This window comes from Dipteris shenzhenensis, chromosome 15 (assembly GCF_047967505.1).
Source record: "Dipteris shenzhenensis isolate YYH24624 ecotype China chromosome 15, Dip_SZ_1.0, whole genome shotgun sequence".
In the NCBI taxonomy this organism is placed as follows: Eukaryota; Viridiplantae; Streptophyta; class Polypodiopsida; order Gleicheniales; family Dipteridaceae; genus Dipteris; species Dipteris shenzhenensis.
Window position 1 is genome coordinate 53161448 of NC_141610.1, and position 20019 is coordinate 53181466.

General features: G+C 43.6%; 1 protein-coding gene across 7 annotated transcripts; it reads left to right on the forward strand.

The window, feature by feature from the left end:
* The first annotated feature begins 9986 nt into the window (after positions 1 to 9986).
* LOC147893978 (pentatricopeptide repeat-containing protein At1g11290, chloroplastic-like) lies at positions 9987 to 14242 on the forward strand. Of its 7 annotated transcripts, none has more exons than XR_015542282.1 (4): positions 9987 to 10335; positions 10435 to 12154; positions 12782 to 12879; positions 13023 to 13886. XR_015542282.1 is itself a non-coding variant. In XM_087386603.1 (4 exons), the coding sequence occupies exons 1-4, from the start codon at positions 10061 to 10063 to the stop codon at positions 13928 to 13930; spliced, it is 1695 nt and encodes a 564-aa protein (XP_087242729.1). In that variant the 5' UTR covers positions 9987 to 10060; the 3' UTR covers positions 13931 to 13947. The 7 variants fall into 7 exon arrangements, 6 of the variants coding, with proteins under 6 accessions (XP_087242729.1, XP_087242727.1, XP_087242730.1 ...); XM_087386603.1 differs by lacking the exons at positions 12782 to 12879; positions 13023 to 13886 and adding an exon at positions 13918 to 13947 and having other exon boundaries at positions 10435 to 11110; positions 11486 to 12216; XM_087386601.1 differs by lacking the exons at positions 12782 to 12879; positions 13023 to 13886 and adding an exon at positions 13918 to 14242.
* Positions 14243 to 20019: the final 5777 nt, after the last annotated feature.

The window sequence follows — 20019 nt, forward strand, 5'->3', positions numbered from 1 at the left end:
TTCTTTGCTGCCTCTCTTTGATGTCGGGATTCCTCTTAGTCTTGGAGCTTGTGAGCTGCCTCCTCTTCTAGGAGTCTTCTACTTGCTGCTCCTTCTTGGGCCATTTGAGTTTGTTCCTCTTTTCTCTTCTTTGTGGGCATTGACCTAGTGGAGGGGGCCGAGAGTAAACCAATGTCTCTACCCACATCACCATAACCTTCCGGAATGGGGTCACTAGAGAGGTGATGGATGATGGGCATCAAGAACATGGGATTCCCTATCTTCTCACCATGGGTGCAAATGCCAACTATTTCCTGATAGAAAAAATTTTCCCAGTTTGTAGGCTTAGGCTTGTAGAGACATATCAAAAAGGTAGGGAGGACAATCAAGTGGTGCTCCATTAGATGAACCTGTTCTAGTAGCATGACTGCTTGGGCAGCCTTGGCTAATTTTTGCTTATTCTCGATCAAATTAATGGGTACCGCTCCCTAGTGGATCTTGGAGTTGAAGGGGACCACACATCACCAGAGCTGCTTTTCCATCACCTGCTGTTTCTAAAACGGTTGGGAGATTGAGTGTAGGTTGAATGCTTGCTGGATTGTCTCCACCATAAAGTGGTAGAACTGGTACTCTCCATCTGCATGCATCCAACTTGTTGTGCTCGTTGCCTTATTATAATTGGTAGCAAATTTGATAGCCTGTCAAAGGTTGAGATGGCAAGGGAATTTTTTTGCTACTGTAAGCAATCCAATTGATCTGATATAGGGCACCATTTCGGGGTCTTGAAGTCCCTCGTATGCCACTGCATTGTGATAGTACAGCCTGTAATCCTTGATATTGCATTGGAATTGCGAGCGCAGCACCATGCCCTGCAGCTATTTGAGCCACTCCTAGCCAAGAGGAGAGAACTTTGTGACTTGTACTGCATGCTCGAAAAAGTTAAGCATCTGTGTTGTGTCCTAGATTATGTGCTTGCAGAGGGTGCACGTAGCTGATTGTTGTGCTAGGACTCTGGCTCGTGGAACTATTCCCACTCCATTCGACCGAGTAACAGTATGGAGATGGTACGGGATGGGAAGGGGTAACAGAATGATGAATGGCAGAGGAAACTTTGCTAGTGAGCTCCTCAACTCAAAAGAGGTTATGCACTGAGACAAAGTGTGAAGAGTTAGTGGACATGTAGGTGAATGATGTGCAGGAGTGATAGTAGAAGATTCGAGACGCTGTTGAAATTCAAACAACAATATGGTAGAGCTTTGGTACAGTGCAAGTGAGGTCTTGAAAAATGAGGCAAGCAATGGGTCAGCTTTAGCAATAGCACAGCGAGACTGCCTTTAATAAAGCAATGAGATTGGCATTAGTAGGGAAATATAGCAGTGACTCAATGTTAATAAAGTAGTAGGGTAGCATTATTATAGCAATGGGTAGCTTTATTAAAGCAGCGATTCATGGTAATGGGATAGCATGTTGCAATGTTAGAGGTGGGGGCATTATCAGTAAAGCAACGAATAGCATTAATATGGCAATACTGACATTATTTTTAGTGCAACAGATAAGGAGTCACTATGTTACACATATAGCATTGGTTGAGTTAGAATTATAGCAGCTATTCAACTTTTAAGGAGCTTGATGATGATTTTGACTGCGTGAAGTACTCTGCTGGACTTTACCTCAGTGTGTGCAAGTACATACAAATTGGGCAGACAATGTGACGGGATAAAAGTGAAGTATTACAACATGACTCTGGCCGCATGTCAGTGCATGAATGTCTTAGTGAACAAACATGAAGCCCAGTCACCTCAATGGAGATGGACTGAACTGTTACAATGTGAAGGATTGGACTATGAGTGGGAAAGACTCATCCAACCCAAAAATGATGGTGTGTGGACCCTGCACTATTCTCACCTAAGATGTAGACTTGATATTCTCACCTTGACACCCCCATGCATGGATGATGTAGTGAAATTGTTGAGACTGAGAGTACCTAAAGTCTCTCTAGGTAGTGCACTTGCTCAGCGCATAGTTGAAGGGTGTGTGTGAGGCCTGGAGAAGTGGCATCGGGCATTCGTTGTGGTACTCTCTTCAACTAATTGAAGAACCGCTTGGAGTTTGGCATAGACATGTGGAATCCATTAATTTCTAGTGGTCTTGATGAGTGTTCTTTAGATGCTTGTGGTACCAAAACTTGTGGGTCTATCACCGACCTAGAGATAGGTTCTTGCGGTTCTGCTGAGTTGGTTCCCAATACGGAAGTTGATGCTGAAGCTGAGTGTGGTGGAAGGTATTTCAAAACCCATCGCATCTCTCTTTTTACTTTAAGTGCAGCAGGTTCTTGTGTTGTTGCCCCTTTCTTTGGGACACGTTCTCGTGTAACTGCCACAACCCATGCTGCCAATTCCTTCAACATAATCACTCGAGGGTACAAGAATTTTTTCCATGGTCTCACTTTTACTGTGCTGACCTGTGAGGTCCTAGCAGTGGGTTCTTGTGTTACTACCTCATTCTTGGAGGCAGGTTCTTGTATGTCTACTATGGTCCATGCCAAAGATGATTTAGGAAGTCGAGTGGTATCATATGGAAACCTGTGAGCCTTGGGCACCCATATGAAGCTGCTTCCCTAATAGAATCCTTGAGCTTCCAATAATTGCTTTGGTAACCCACCTATAATGGTGCTTTCACTGACCCTTTGTTGGTTTGCATCTTCTCAGACTATTTCTCTTCAGGCGTGCAGTTTTAACTTTCGTGGATACAATGAAAGAGTTGATAGACTGGGTTGTGTAACCTAGGAAGTGAAAACGGTGCTTGAGTCCTTCGAGAGGCAGTATGAGCACTTGCCTCTATGTGCGCTTGTCGCAACTTGGTTAGGACCATCATCCCTCGTTAGTGTAGCTATGATGGGAAGTATGGTAGGGCATGTAGTTGATGAGGAAGCCATTTCTGGAATTGTGGGGTTCATATTCTGCTTGTTGGACTTCCTCACTGTAGAGGATATGGGAATGGGAGCCTTTGAATTGATTGAGACCATCAAAGTGTGGCCCTTGTTAGTTAAGGTACTATTCGTTCATGCCAATCAATTTGGCAATTGATTGCCCAACACCATTTCCTTCTTAGAATGAACTGTTCATCAATGGCACCTTCAAGTATAACATAAAATTGACCCAACACACAATGGTTATTAACTAACAAAGGAATTTCAAAGCAAGTGAGCGGGTGAGAGAAAAAGTGAAGATCGAGGAGATCAATGCAGTCACACATGATAGTGACAATGACGTTCTCTTCATGTCTAGTTTATCTGTAGAGTTGCTTGCCACTTCAGATGATGCATATTCCCAGGATTGGATTTTGGATTCTGGTGCTTCATTCCATGTTACTCCCCATAGGGAATGGTTCTCCACTTATGATAGTGGAAAGACAGGTTGTGTGCATCTTGGAAATGACTATGCATGTGACATAGTGGGAGCAGGTGACATAAAGTTTTCTTTTGCAAATGGGTCTACATTTGTTTTGAAACATGTGAGACATGTGTCTAAGTTGACCAAGAGTCTTATTTCAGTGGGTCAGCTAGATGATGCTGGTTTTTACACTACTTTTGGCTTTCAGAGTTGGAAAATTTAGAAAGGCTCTATGCTTTTGGCCAGGGGTGCCAAGTGTGGGACTTTGTATCCCTTACATGTATCAGGGGTATTTGATCATGTTGTTGCAATAACCGAGCAGCCAAGCACTTCTTTGTGGCATTGCAGGTTGGGGCACATGAGCCAGAATGGAATGAAACTCTTATGCCGTTTGGGTTATGTACCGCATTTGAGTTTCTCTGATTTTGAATTTTGTGAGCACTGTCTCTATGGGAAGCAGACTAAATCAGCCCATAAAAGAAGGGGAAAGAAAGAGTTTGAAATGCTTGATTTGGTGCATTCAGACGTATGTGGTCCCATGCCTACACGGTCATTAGGCGGGACTGAATACTATGTGACATTGATTGATGATGCAACTAGGAAAGTGTGGGCTTATGCTATAGCTCGGAAGAGTGATGTGTTCCAGGTATTTCAGAAATGGCTGGCCTTGGTTAAGAATCAGTCAGGTAGAATGCTTAAATGCCTACGGACTGACAATGGTGGAGAGTATCTCTCTCATGACTTTCAGCTTTTCTGTGATACTCGTGGGATTAAGAGGGAGCTTACATCCCCTCGTACTCCAGAGCAAAATCCAGTTGCAGAAAAGATGAACCGTACCATTCAAGAAAGGTTGCAATGCATGCTTTCCAATGCAAGTCTTTCTGGTGGTTTTTGGGCTGAGGCAATGAAGACTGCAGTGCATGTGATCAATAGATCACCTAGTAAGAGTTTGGATGGAGGTATTCCTGAAGAGGCATGGAGTGGCAAGAAGCCCTCTTACTCTCATTTGCGTATATTTGGGTGTGAGGCATATGCACATGTGCCAAAAGAGCTTCGAAAGAAGCTAGATCCTAAGTCTAGGAAATGCATCTTTCTGGGTTATGGTGAAAGTGGAGAGATGGGCTATCGTCTCTGGGATCCAGAAGCAAAGAAGATCATACGCAGCCATGATGTGGTCTTCAATGAGAAGAAGATGCATAAGGCACCCATGAGGGATGTGGAAATGAGGAGAATCACTTTCCAGGATGTGAATCCACCTGCATATGTTGATAGGCAGCAAGCTGTCCATGCACCAAACGTGCAAGAAATGGTACCACCAAGTACTCCCACAGGTATACAATCAAGGGTAGATGATGGATCATCTATTGGTGGAAATGATGAGCCAAATGTGGCTGATATGCAAGTGGGACAGCAAGCTGAAATGCCCTTGAGAAGATCATCTAGAGTATCTAGACCGCCTGATAGGTTTGTTCTAGGGGTAGACTATGTGATGCTTACTGATTGCGGGGAGCCTTCTTGCTACAAAGAGGCTATGATGTGTGAGGATCAACGCAAGTGGGAGTATGCTATGCAATCAGAGATGAGTTCACTTATGAAGAATAAGACTTGGGACTTGGTTTCTTTGCCACATGGAAAGAAAGCATTGCCATGTAAATGGGTCTACAAGATGAAGGTCACAGGTGATGATGTGCCTAGGTACAAGGCCTGTTTGGTCGCTAAAGGGTTCAAGCAAGAGAAGGGTGTGGACTTTGATGAGATATTCTCTCCGGTTGTGAAGATGACCACACTTAGATGCATGCTTGGACTAGTGGCATCAGAGGATATGGAGCTTATGCAGATGGATGTCAAGACAGCTTTCTTGCATGGGGATTTGCATGAGGAAATTTACATGGTGCAGCCGGAAGGCTTTGAAGAAAAGGGCAAAGAGCATTTAGTTTGCAAGCTAAAGAAGAGTCTCTATGGTCTTAAGCAGGCGCCTAGAGAATGGTATCAGAAGTTTGATGCTTTCATTCGGTCCCAGGGTTTTAGAAGGAGTGAAATTGATCACTGCCTCTACACTAAAAGGGCTAAGGATAATAGCCTGATAATCTTGGCACTATATGTGGATGATATGCTATTGGCTAGCAAGAATACTTATGACCTAGATGCATTAAAGGCCAAGTTGCATGAGGCCTTTGATATGAAGGATTTGGGATTTGCAGGTCATATTCTTGGTATGCGCATCACGCGTGATCGGAGTAGGAAACTCCTTTGGCTTTCACAAAAAGAGTATGTTACAAAAGTATTGCAGTGTTTCAATATGGAGGGGGGGAAGGCAGTGAGTACTCCATTGCCTCCATATGTGAAACTGAGTCATACAGATAGTCCCAAATCAGATGAGGAAAGGGCCATGATGGCCAAGGTTCCTTATGCATCAGCAGTTGGGAGTCTTATGTATGCTATGATAGCTACTAGACCAGACATTGCATTTGCAGTGGGAGTTGTTAGCCGGTATATGGCTAATCCAGGAAAGAGGCATTGGGAGGCAGTTAAGTGCATCATGAGGTACATGAAGGATACCAAGGAGATGTGCATTTGCTTTGGTAAAGGAGACATGCGTGTACTTGGGTACACAGATTCAGACTATGCAGGGCATGTGGATAGTAGGAGATCCACTTCTGGTTATGTGTTCACCTTTGCAGGTGGTGCAGTGTCGTGGATGTCTCGCACACAAAAGTGCGTTGCTTTGTCTACCACAGAGGCTGAGTATGTTGCAGCCACAAAGGGTTGCAAGGAGGCTATATGGCTTGATCGGATAGTGGGAGATTTGGGGATTCATAGAGGTGTACCGACATTGCATAGTGATTCCATGAGTGCTATTCAGCTAGCACGGAATCCGGTCTTTCATGCAAAGACCAAACACATTGAGGTCAGGTACCATTTCATCAGGGAGGTACTTGAGGACAAGCGCATAGAGCTTGTCAAGGTTCATACAAATGATAACCCCGCAGATATGCTGACGAAGAGTCTACCTAGTCAGCGGTTTGAGTATTGTCGTGTATTGATGAGCATTGGATAGTATGCTCACTAGTTATTCTCCCTTAAAGGCACATTGTCCTTTAAGTGGGAGATTGTGGGGGTTAAAGGTCACTGTGCCTTTAACCCCGGTTATGTATAATACTCAAACACATATATAAATGAATGAAAAAGAAGATTAGGGTGGTTCTGCACCCACTAAACTTGTGTGGCTCTCTGTCTCTCTCTCTCCTTCTTCCGTTCTTGCTTCCGTTGAGAGCACTCTCAGTGTGTTAGTGTGTGATTGACTTTGTGAATGAAGTGTGAGTGGAAACATGAAGCAACTGAGATGGATTGAACTAATATGGGGTGGAGGATTGATCGATGAATGAAGAAGACTCACTTGTCCCTACTCTATTCTCACCTAATACATAGACTTGATATTTTCACCTAGACTCGAAGCATGGATGATGGACGGGAAGTGTTAGGTCTGGAAGTACTGAGAATCTCTTTAGCCGGCATATTTTCTCATTGCACCTATGAAGAGTGTGCATGAAGGCTGTAGAAATGGCATTCCACGTTGCTGGAGCTAATCTCAGTTGATTGGAGTACCGCCTGGAGTTCAGCATAGACATGAGAAATCCATTGATTTTCAGGTGCCTCGGTGAGAGCATTGTCGTGTGCCTCACATACTAGCATCATAGAAACAATGACAGGACAATCCTTACGAACCTGCAATTCTTAAAAGTGACTACAGTGGCCAGGATGAAGATTGACACTGAACATGAATTGGACTTTGATAGTAACTGAGATAACTACTCAAGCTTGTTCAAGGATTCTCCTAGGCTACCTACCTTCGCGTTTCCCTACTGCTATGACCTGGAGCTCCACTACTACAATTTAAATTCGAGGAAAAGTGGCAATGACATTGGTCATTTTGAACGAAACATCTCACTTAGTTCTTAACATCATCGACTTTACAATCTGGGAGGGTACCGTGTGTCTCGATGCAGTGAAAGCCGGCAGGATAGGTTGCAAACTAGACAGCAAGCTTGGACATGGGGGCAACATAGATGAATGCTATCCTTGTTGGATTGAGCACTTCCAAGCTCTGTGTTTCCAGGTAGTTTCAATCGTAGTGGGGTCGTGGCATGTAGCTGCTATTAGGCAAGATGGATGGATTTCTACGTGGGAATGACAAAGAGCACAAATCATTGCCCAATATAGTGGAGTCGTTAAGTTTCCACATGCGATTAGCAAAAAATGGAGATATTTATCTGGCAAGTAGGCCTGCTGTCTAGGGAATCTTTCCCATGGCAAGGTGTGCTCAGTCTCTCTAGTTAGCATCAACTTATCAATCATCAATCGATTTTATCCAAGGATACATGTCAATTTGTAGCAGATGATCAATCGAACATAGCAGGCGGACTTGCCTCAGCTATATCAAGGTGCCCGAAGCTAGCTCAGATAATCATAGTTAGGGTGCATCATGGTAATCAATCAAGTTTATCCAAAGGTAGTAGACCAATTTCTATTGACTATCCAGCTTGCATCACATAAAGAGGTCAATTACATGGGAGCCTTGATGCTATAATGTTAGATAATTGACTTTGATTGTATGCATATTCTTAAATAATTCTCTTTACGGTAGGCAACCTATGGGGAATTTTGGGTTTCTTGGCCTCTCCTTGAGTCACGTGTCCTAATATAAGCCTTGGATTTAATTTTGATCTAAAGGCCTACAACACTTGATGAAAGCATGCTTTTGGATGAAAAGCTCTTGATGGAAGGCATGAGCGCTTTTGAAGGCCTCTAAATCTATATATTTTGCAAACTTCAACTCTTTGGATCATCTAGCTAATGTTGGCTCTACCGCCCTCTCTCTCCAACATCATTCACATAGAGAAACCGCTTCGGAGGTAGAGACAGGATTTCCACGACAAATGACGAAAGAAATCATGACAAGAATTCGATCGATGTTTGAGTTGGAATACAAATACACTCATTGAGATTTAGGTAATTTATCATTCTCTTACATATTCGCGATACTCAACCTTGGCGCTAATATTCTCGGCAATTACAACCTCGGGGCAGGGGGAAGGGCCTGTTCCCTCGGATTATAACTATATGGGAAAGGAAGCGCGCCGCCTCCCCGCCCACACTATATGTGGTTATATAAAATATATACATATATATATATATATATATATATATATGTTTTCCATTTCAAGTTCTGTGTTTTCTTTTGCTTTTGCATATTCTAAATTCTTCTTTTTCTATTTGTGTGCTGAGGTGTTCGCAAGAAGGGAACGCTTAAACACATACGCCATTTGGTCGGGCCTGCTATTGTCAGCTGAGTTTATAGTCAGGTATTTTTCAAACACTGTCATGTCATCCTTTCTTCATTGTTAATTTATAATCAACATAGATTACTCTCATTCATTCCCCTTAGGTGACCTACCGCACCCTAGTTGTAGGTATATAGAAGTATTTTTCTTCCCGTGTTAGATTCTTAGTATCCATTCAATTGCAATCCCTCTACTAAATATAAAATTTAGTATCCATGTGCTTTGCTCCTTTTCTATTTATGGGTGCAGGTTAAGATGGGGGTCGTCAATGAGATGTGGGATTTACAACCAATATGGAGAGACCAAGGACCGGTACTTGGATAACAAGCTAGATGCAACTAACAATCACCATCTATAATCATCAACAGATGAGTCATGGTGATTTTACCGATGTTCGACTACGATCATGACTATTGACATTCAGGTAATATGCTAGTATCTTATCTAGTCGTGAGACTTATTCTCGGCGCTTATATTCATATTCTTAGCATTTTCAATCTCGGCATCCAGGGAAGGACTGTTCCCGCGGATTATTACTCTTTGGGGAAGGATGCATGCCTCCTCCCCGCCCCACACACTGTGTGGTTACAATAATTAGATATATTATATTATATATTATCATACAAATATTTTTAGTTGCTTGTCCATTCAAAATTGCTTGTTAAATTCTTACAACATTCCTCTCTTTTGGTGCATGTTCTTGATGCGAGGGAGCAAAGAAATCCAAGTTGAATGCAATATCGACATCTTCATTCATATGGTTGTAGTCCATGTGACAATATTGTATAGATTGCAACGAGGATCAGTTATGAGCTCTTGTGAGCGTCACCTTAGTCATGTATTTCTTGAGCTTCAACTTCCAAAACATGGACATCACAAGTAGGTAATAAATCACTTCCCTTGACATTTGCAGGGAGGATCGAGTCCTAACGGACCCTATGTCTCGCCTCATGTTCTTATTTCTACTCATTTATTTTTTCTCTTTAAATTTTTTTTAAAATGCTAGGATTTAAGTTTAATTTTGAGTTAGCATTTACGTGCTCGACGACACATCTCGTCTATATTTTCACTCATCCGTTTCTCTCCTTTAAGATTTTGATGAAATGAAATGCTACCACAAATCTAGTTTTTGCTTTAAAAGTTTGATTAAATGTTAGGATTCACGTTCAATTTCGATTTAGAGGTCTGAGTAAAGTGCTTGATCATAGAAAAGAAAGGCTGCCTGCCCCAAATGTATTGTAGCTAAATAATTATGAAGAAAAATTCTGGCGACATACTGTGCAATCAAAGTTCAGGAATTCAATTCAGACCACCCATGAGCTCTCATGCTCCTGAATTTTGTCTGCAATGTTGGCCTGCTCCCTCCCTAATTGCAGAGACATGCTTGTTCTACCGTCGCTGGCAGAACGATGGAACCCGGCAGTTTCTTCGCCGGGGGATAGCTCCGTTCAGCTCAAGTTTGGGAACGTCCGAGAAGGGGACTTTAAGAACGATGTGCTCTACGCTCGCGAGGGGCTTGGAGGAACAATGTGGCTACGGCATGTCTCGAAAGAAGATGATGGGCAGGAACAGAAGCCACCTTTTGGGCACCCCTCAATTGAAGACAGAAGAAAGCCTGGCAGGTAAGGCGGCTCTGTTTTTGGGACTTTTTTATTTCCATGCTTCGTTTATTCTTATCCCCCTCAATGATCTAACATAGTTTAGGCGCACCCGTAGGAAAGCCCTCACCAGCGACCGGTTACAGAGGTTTTGAAGGACTTGAATCTTCATTATGCGGACAAGGCTACATATTCCGACCTTTTACGAGCTTGTGGCGGTGCAAAAGCTCTGTCTGAGGGCAGGCGGTTACATGAAAACATCATTCTAAGCGGTCGTGGGGAAGACAGGCTTTTAGGGAACCTTCTTGTTGAGATGTATGGCAATTGTAGGGCTTTGGAGGATGCTCGTCGAGTGTTTGATGAAATAATTTCGCGAAATGTATATTCATGGAATTTGATGATTGCAGCATATGCTCAGCAAGGGCATTCGAAGGAGGCACTCCATCTTTTTCAAGCAATGCACTTGGAAGGGATTAAACCTGATAAGTTCACCTTTCTAAGCTGTTTGAATGCTTGTGCTGATCTGGAAGTCCTCAAACAGGTTAAACTTATTCATTCTAGCATTGTTGAAGGTGGATGTGTGTTCGACGTTTCTGTGGAAACTGCCCTTATCAACACATATGCAAAGTGTGAGAGATTGCAGGATGCGTGGAGGGTGTTTAACAGAATGCCACAACATGATGTTGTCTCTTGGACTGTGCTGATCACAGCGTATGCCCAGCATGGACATGGTCATCAGGCCATTCAAACGTTTCAGCAAATGCAAAAGCAGGGATTGAAGCCTAATGAGGTCACGCTGGTCAGTGTTCTTATTGCCTGTGCTAGCCTAGCAGCTATAGATGAGGGAAAGATGATCCATGCTCGTATTGTAGAGGAAGGATTTGAATCACGAATTATTGAAGGGTGTGCTCTCCTCAATATGTATAGCAAGTGTGGAAGCCTGGATGATGCACGCATTGTGTTTGAAAAATTGAATAAACGAAATGTTGTAGTCTGGAATGCCATGATTGCTGCTTATGCCCAGCACGGGCAGTGTGAGGATGCCGTCCGACTCTTCCTACAAATTGAAGTAGATGGATTGAGTCCAAATGGCATAACTTTCCTCATTGTCCTGTCTGCATGCAGCCATGCAGGCCTGTTTGGGGAGGGCTTCCAATTTTTTGTTTCCATGCAGGAAAATCATAACATCATACCAACAATGCAGCATTATGGGTGCATGATTGACCTTCTAGCTCGTGCAGGGCGGTTGGAAGAGGCTGAGGATTTTATGAAAAAGATGCCAATTCCACCTGATACTCTGGCTTGGGAGATTTTGCTCGGTGCTTGCAGAATGTATGGTGATGTAGAGCGAGGAAAGAGGGCTGCTGAGCGTGTCATTGAATTCGATCCTCAAAATCCATCGCCGTATGTATTGCTATCAAATATATATGCTGCAGAAGGAAGGTGGGAATGTGCGGCCAAGCTCAGACAAAGGATGGCTGACAGAGGCCTAAAGACACCAGCAGGATGCAGTTCGATCAAGGTCAAGAATGATCTGCATGAATTTGTTGTAAAAGATACTTCACACCCGGACATAGATGTGATATATGCCGAGCTGGAAAGGTTGCGGTGGCAAATTGAAGAGGAAGGCTATGTGCCTGACTCAAATTTTTCCCTGCTTGACATGGAGGAGGAGATGGATGGACCCCACCCCTTTTACCACAGTGAAAAGCTTGCCATTGCATTTGGGCTCGTATCCACATCCCCGGGAACGACACTTCGCATAGTCAGGAACCTTCGCGTCTGCCCAGACTGTCATGCTGCCATTAAAGTTATCAGCAAAGTTGCTGGACGAGAAATTATGGTGAGGGACAGTAGACGCTTTCATCGATTCTTGAATGGTGCCTGCTCATGTGGAGATTATTGGTGATCTCTCTTTATTAATATTCTTTTGTTAAATATTGACAAAGCCTTCCAGTAATTATATCTTAGATAGTGTGCTGTTGCAAGTTTTATGGTGAAACTTTCACCTCTCTCTCTCTCTCTCTCTCTCTATATATATATATATATATATATATATAATGCACAAGATGTAAGCTGGAAAACTTCTCTGCCCCAAAACCGGGCACAAGCTCTCTATTCATGCTTCATCCTCTTCCAAACAGTTACAACTGTAAGTTGCCTTTACGTTGCATGGCCACGTAGGACAACCATGTCACACCTCCCCCCTTTAAAAAGAAACTACAAAAGGTTTTATTCTATTGACATGTGCACAAGTTACTTGCCCATTAGAAAGGCGTTGCATCTTGTATGTGTATGTCCTGATCTGTTTTAGGATTTTGTAAGGCCCAATCCAGGTGTGCATGAAACTTTCACACAGGCCCTTGCATCGAACTGGATAGTATACTGACACTAGATCACCATCTTGGTAAACTACATCTTCACGTCCCTCATTGTAGTTTCTCTCTTGTCTGGTCTGTGCTACTTTCAGATTCTGTAGCAATGCTGATCGTAGGATTGGCTGGACTTTGCTGAGTTGATTGTACCAATCTACAGCATCTTTGAACCGTCCTGGCACTTGGAGATCTGGTAATTGCGGGGGAAATTGAGGGTCTCGTCCGTATAGAGCTCTGAAAGGACTCATCCTGGTTGAAGCTTGGACTGTAGTTCGATAGGTATGAAGTACATAGGGGAGGATCTGATCCCAATTGTCATGATGTGGATTGATGTAGGTGCGGATCATCTGCTTCAGCGTCTTCACAAGTCATTCTGTTAACCCAACTGTTTGATGATGATGTGGGCTGGAAAAAGAGAGGTGTACTCCAAGGCATTTTGCAAGCACTTCCAACACTTGTGACTTGAAATTCGAACCTTGATCAGATAGAACTGTTGTCGGACAGGAGTGTCGAGCAATTACTTGTTCCATCAAGAATTTGGCCACTGTATTAGCTGTGATATCTGCAACAGCAACTGCTTCACACCACTTTGTTAGATATTCTGTTAGGATTATAATGTATTTGTTCCCAAAGAGAGATTCTGGAAAAGGACCAATTATATCCCATGCAACTAACTCAACTGGTTGGCTGACTTTTATACTTTGCAATAGACCTGGGGGTTTAGATATAGGAGGCTTTGTGGCTTGACAGATTGCACACGCTCTAATGAAATTGGTTATAAACACACGCATCTTTTGCCAGTAATAGTGCATTCGTATGGCTTCTAAGATTCTATAAATGCCCAAATGCCCGAACAGAGGATAAGAATGGAAATATTCAGTAAAATGTGTTCTTAGAGCTGCAGGAACATATAACCAAGGATCTTTATTTGGTGCTATGAAATATAGTAAATTATTCTTGAGCTGGAACTTTAGCTGGTCAGGGTGTGGTTTGGACTGTCGAAGGTTTGAAATTATTTGGATAATAATGGGGTCTTGTTGTATTTGAGGGAAACTGGACATGTCTATTGACTGGACTGTGGAATCTAAAACAAATGAGATTGTGTTTGGGACTGTAGGTGTTCTAGATCTGAATACTGGCTCGACTGGATAGTGGTGTTGTACATTTTGAACAAAAGAGCTCTAGGAATAGCATCTGCGACTAAATTATCTTTCCCAGGTGTGAATTGCAGGTCGAACACATAATCTTGAAGTGCTAACACCCATCTCATCAGTCGGCCAGGAGGATGTTTCTTCTTCATCAATGGAATTAGGGGTTGATGATCAGTTTGAACTACTACTTCGGTTCCATGTAGATATGGATGTAGCTTTGCAAAAGCCCATACAACTGCTAACATTTCTTCTCTGTGGTTGAGTAGTTTCTTTCTGCTGTTGTCAAAGCTCTACTGATGAATGAAATAGGCCTGAGATGACCATCTTCTTCCTGTAACAATACAGCACCTAATCCTTCGTTTGAAGCATCATTTCTCAACATAAAGGGTTTCTGGAAATCAGGATACTTCAAGATTGCTGTAGATGATAGCATTTGTTTTAACTTTCTGTAAGCCTCTGCACATTTGGTTGTCCATTCAAACTTCTTGCCTTTCTTAAGCAATTGACGAAGAGGATATGCTACCTTTGCATACTTTGGCAAGAATCTTGTTGTGAAAACCACCATTCCCAGAAATCTTTGGAGTTGTTTCACCATTTGAGGTTCGGGGTATTGAGTGACAGCTTGTACTTTCTCTGGATCCATTTGTATTCCAGCAGGTGAAATGATAAAACCCAAGAACTTGAGTTTCTTAGCTGCCCACTTACATTTCTTCAGTTGAAGTTTCAAATTATTTACTTGGAGCCTTTTGAGTACTTCTTCAAGGATCTGCAAATGTTGCTCCCATGGGGATGTGTGGATCAAAATGTCATCAATATAGACGACAAGTACTTTCTGCTGGATTAAATCACTGAATAGGTTGTTCACCATGCGCTGGAAAGTACTGGCAGCATCTGACAGGCCAAAAGGCATGACCTCGAACTGATACAATCCAGTAGGTGTGCGAAATGCTGTTTTCTCTGCATCCATTGGATCCAAAGGGATCTGCCAGCAACTAGCTGCTAGGTCTAGAGAGGTGAAATTTTTAGAAGAGCCCAATTGATCTAATAGGTCATCTAAATGTGGGAGTGGATACCATCATGGATTGTGACTGCATTAAAAGAGGACGGAAATCTATACAAAATCGAAGATCTCCATTTGCTTTTTTGGTGAGGTGGGGTTCAGCTGCCCACGGGCTTGTTGAAGGTTGAATGACTTTCTTCTGTAACATTTCACCTACTGCTTCATTGATGCACTGCTTTTGTTTGGGTGACCTTCGACGAACTGCCATTTTAATTGGATGAGTTTCCCTTGTCTTGGTATGGTGAAAAACTGGTGCAGTTGTTCTTCTAGGAAGGGAAACATCTGCTGTGGTTTTTGGATATCTCTTGAGTAAGGCTTGAATTGCTTTGGCTTGTTCAATTGGAGATACTAAAGCATCAACCTGTGAACACATTACTTCAAAGCAATAACCTCATCTGATCCATGGAATGTGTACATCTCCCTTTACTGTCAGTGCATGTTTTTCGACATCCAGGACGGTGTGATTTTTTTCTAGCCAATCACACCCTAAAGTCAAAGGAAACAACTGTTTCGGGAGCCAATACACAGTGTGTGTGAATTCCTGTTTGTCACATCTGAATTGAATCTGCGCGCCAATCTTGGAATTATACAAAGTTTGATGGTCTTCAAATAATACCTGGATCTCCCTTCCTTGATGAACAGGAAGCTGCAATTGATTCAACAATTCAGGACTGATGGAAGAGATCGTACTGCCGGTGTCAATCAGAACTGAGAGCCTGAATCACCAACCGTTGCAACTAACCTACCCGTGCACCCCTCACAATCACTGCTACAATAGATACCCATCCCCTATGATGGACATGAATATGTGCATGTGCATCATTGCAACTTTTGGGCATAGCCTCGGTAGAGAACCGGGTGTAAATGAGGTCATCATAATCATTCACTAAGTACACATGAAAAGAAGCATCTCTTTCCGAATCTATCTTATGCTAAAGAAGTAAGAATCGGGCTATCATCGCCTGCTTGTTCAATAGCACACAGCGCTTTGGGTGCTCTTCGAATTGCGAGGCTACCCAAAAGCCACCGCTATGAGCTCTTACTCTTCATTCAAACTTGAAATGCATTGCATAGGTGCACCAGTTACCCCAACTTTGCTCGGTCCTGCATCACGACATTCACTCAACTCTATTCGTAGCTGTTTTGTAGGCTCAACTCCACTCGAACTTGCATTAGCAGTCTTCTGCTTCCTCTTCCACAACTAGAGCTTCAACCGACGATCCTTTTTCATATCCATCAACCACTGCAAAGGATACGGCTTTGACCAATCCACTGGCGAATGATCAGGCCACTGCTCAGTAGGAAGAATCTCCTCAATCCATGCACCCTGTGGTAATTGATGTTGCCAGCATTCTTCTTGTGTGGCTGGCCGCTGGATTACCATAGGCTCATACAAGGGGGGATCAGGTGACCCAAGAAAACGAGTGTGCCTATAATAATTTTTTCCCAAAAATTGATCCGCTTCATTCCACCAAGGAGGGCAAGGAGGCAAAGACATACTAAAGGAATGGACGCACAACTCTAACCAAAAACAAAGAGAACGCCTTTGCCGCTTCAAAATCTGAACTCTTCTATCTGAGCAAGCAACAAATTCTACACTATCTTGAGCCAACTCTTCATATTTTGCATGTCAATCTTCCCCAACAAGTGCTGATTCTGCAACCATTCGTTTACCCTTATCCGCACTATCACTCCCATTTGCAAAAGCACGAGGACCCATCAGCCCAGAAACCATTTGTGCCTGAGGACCACTTTGCGGCCTGACCCCACACTAACACTCGCATCACCATCAGTCTTGGGTCAACGTTGATGCGAAACCACAACCCGGAAACCACAACCCGGCACGTTTGTGGAACCATTGCTTTGTAGCAGCACACAAACTGCCTATCACACTCCGCACACATATCCCCTTATAGAGCATCAAGGAGTGAATCCATCTACTCCATGTTGACACTGACCATGCCAAGAAAATCCTGCAAATACTTAGCCAACCCATCGGTAGTATGTCGGCATTACAATTCTTCCTAAATGCCTGAAACATACTCCGAATGCAACTGCTGGGGGTAGCCTCTGAGTATGCTTCAACTATGTGATCTTGTGCTTCTTGGACCACAACCCACTCTTCCAGTTGCTGCATCTGTGTATTCTGATTCTGCAAGGCTTCATTCTCGCTTCGCATTTGAAGAACTTCAGATTCCAAGCCTGCACCTCTAGAGGGACCGGTCCCCGCAAAACACTGTGTTACAAATCGAGCTAGCAGCTACATCACAGAATTGAAGCTAAACATGCATTGGCTGCAATCGTAATGAAAATCCAGCCAAGGGTGTCGGAGAGACCGCCCCAGGCTCAAAGACTACCGCAAGAACTTCCTCTACTATTGTCACCCGAATGGTCTCCGTCACTACTATTGCCACAGTGGAGATTGCCACTGTGGTGGCCGATGTGTGTTGAAGTTGCTCTAGCCATCTTTGAGTAAGCAAGTCACCAAACAATGAGCTTCTGGAGGAAACACCCATCCTGATTGACACAGGCGCTATCGACAAAGTCACCCACTTTGCAATTACTGGTGGGGGAGGTGGGGGCATCACATTGAGCTGTGTTGAGGACAACCCACTGCGAAACAAGCTCTCTGTCACTCCTACTGATGGTGTGAAGGCATGGGAAGGAGTAAGGGAAGCAATCCTTGTGTGATCCGAGGACCTTATCATCTCTGCTTCTTAGGCTCTCGACCAGACGAGCCTTTAGCCACATCCTATAGAGGTCCTTCGGGTTCAAGAGCCAGAATCAATCCCATATTCCGTTGAGGAATAGCAGAGTCAAGCTGTAAGGGAAATAGAACCTCCAAAATTTGACCAATCTTTGAATTAACAACTTGCTTCTTTTCTACCACCATTGCCACCCTATGTGTCTTTGCATGGATGCGCTCCTTCAAAACACATGCCCATGGCACTGGTCGTTGTTCTGCTACCGCGATCCTTCCACGAGACCTAGGAGTGATTGTGTAGGTCTTTGCTTGCAAACAAATAGACTCTAATATCCAACGATAAAGATCCCGAATTTGAATATCTTTACATGCATTGAGCTTGTACTCACCTCGAGCAAGATTGCCAAACTCGGCCACCATCTCTTCCGCTGAACACATTGGTTGCACAAACAGCTCCCCATCCATTGCCAAAAACAACCCCATTGATAAATCAATTGGATGGTGAGCTCCCAATGCTCGCCTAAAATCTCCACAACCGATCCAAGTGCAAGTTGTTGTCAAAGTGATAATGCTACCGGGTGAATGTTCACCCTCAACCAATCGATGTTGAAACTCCAGACTCATAGCCTTTGTAGACATGCATCGATGGACAGAGAATCAATGTATACCAAAGGGATGAAAGGGTGGAACTGTGCGTGTGCCATCACCATAGCCTAGCAGAAATGACCAAACTTGGAGTCCTGATTGCCAATACCCCTCCTTGACGATAGGTTGTTGCATGGTAGTTGGGATAGGACCTCACAGAAGATTGCTATCCATCATGCATCTTACCATCTTGCCACATGTCCTCCTATGATTGCTCCATCGCCTCCACCTCAACCCAAGAAATCTGTGCCTCATTAGATACCGGAAAGGGGCACTAAAGACTCTCGTCATGATGATATCAATGCAGTCGAAAGCCATTAATTGGATGTGGAGGAACGTGCCCTTGCAAGTTCGTAAGATAAAACGATTTAGACCCGCACTCATGAAATATCCAAAACTCGACCATCACAGCTTCAGCTTCCCCGGCATCCGCCCTAGACGATTGTTGAATAGCAACACCAATTGCCTACGTTCAAATAAGTTTTTTTTCAAAGCCAAATCGCTGCTTCCGCCTTACTTGAACCTCCAGAGTCAAATAGTAGCTTTCTAGCTGCATATCATCCAACTGATCAAGTACATCCAACTGGAAAACCATGGACTCCTGCGAAGAAGCCTATCCTCCACTGCAATATGCAAACTAGGCACTACATGCTCAATCGGTGTATTTGCTTCTATGCCAAATGCCAACTTGAAAGGATTCAACCCCGTTGCCACCTTGAAGGATGTGCAGTAAGCCCATAATGCTGCCAACAACTTTTCATCCCAATCTATGCGGTGCTCATTTACTAACAACAGTTAAAAAAACGGTTGAATGTATGATTGGCTGATTCAACCAACCCATTAGCCTACTGATAGTAGGGAGAAGAATTCTTGCGAATCACCATATAGAAAGAATTCATTCGCTTAATGACTTTGTTAACAAAGCGGGTACCCCTGTCTCGCTGACCAGCTCGATTGGGCAACCAAACTGGGTGAACACATCTTGGTAGAGGCATTTTGCAATAGAGTTTGTGGTGTTATCTCGCAAAGCCCATGCCTCCACCCATTTGGTACAATAATCAGTTGCCACTAGCGTATAACAATTCCACATGTGGGCAACAGTTACAGCTGGCCGGAATGGACCCATGAAGTCCAAACCCCATCTCTGAAATGGCTCTAGTAGTAAGATGGGGTTGAGAGGCATCCGACCGTGATCTGTGGGTTGACCCAACCGTTGACAGAGATCGCAACTCTTTGTGAACCACCGAGCATCATCCTGTATGGTTGGCCACCATAGGCCTACTTGTAGAATTTTCTTTGCAATTATTTCCCTTGCAAAATGTCCACCCGAAACCCCACAATGGGCCTCCATCAGCACTACCTCTTGCTCATGAGGTTGGACACACCACAGGAAGGCCTCCGTCAAATGTTGTAGATATAGTTGGCCTAGCACCTCTTCAAAAGATCAGCTTTACAATGCCAATCACTTCCTTTGGTCTTGATTTAGGTACTTGGGCATTACTCCAGTAGTTAGGAATGAGAGCATATCATCATACGGACCTTCCGAAACCACCTTGGGCTCCACATCGATCAGATCGACCCGAAAGATAGCCACCAACTTTGCATCAAGGAACTCATCTTCCACTCTCATTGGTAGCTCCCCAAACTCCAATCGAGATAAGTAGTTTGCTGCCGCATGCTGCGAGCCAGGACGATGAATGACATCAAAGTCATATTCTTGCAACAATACCCAACGTGCCAATCAACCTATAAGATTTTGTTGTTTAACTAAGT

Excerpts from the sequence above, each read along its gene's own strand:
- LOC147893978 (XM_087386599.1), top strand. The coding sequence starts at position 10,061 with ATGTTGGCCTGCTCCCTCCCTAATTGCAGAGACATGCTTGTTCTACCG. Across the intron at positions 10,336-10,434 it reads GACAGAAGAAAGCCTGGCAG|CCCTCACCAGCGACCGGTTA; the intron begins GTAAGGCGGCTC and ends CCCGTAGGAAAG.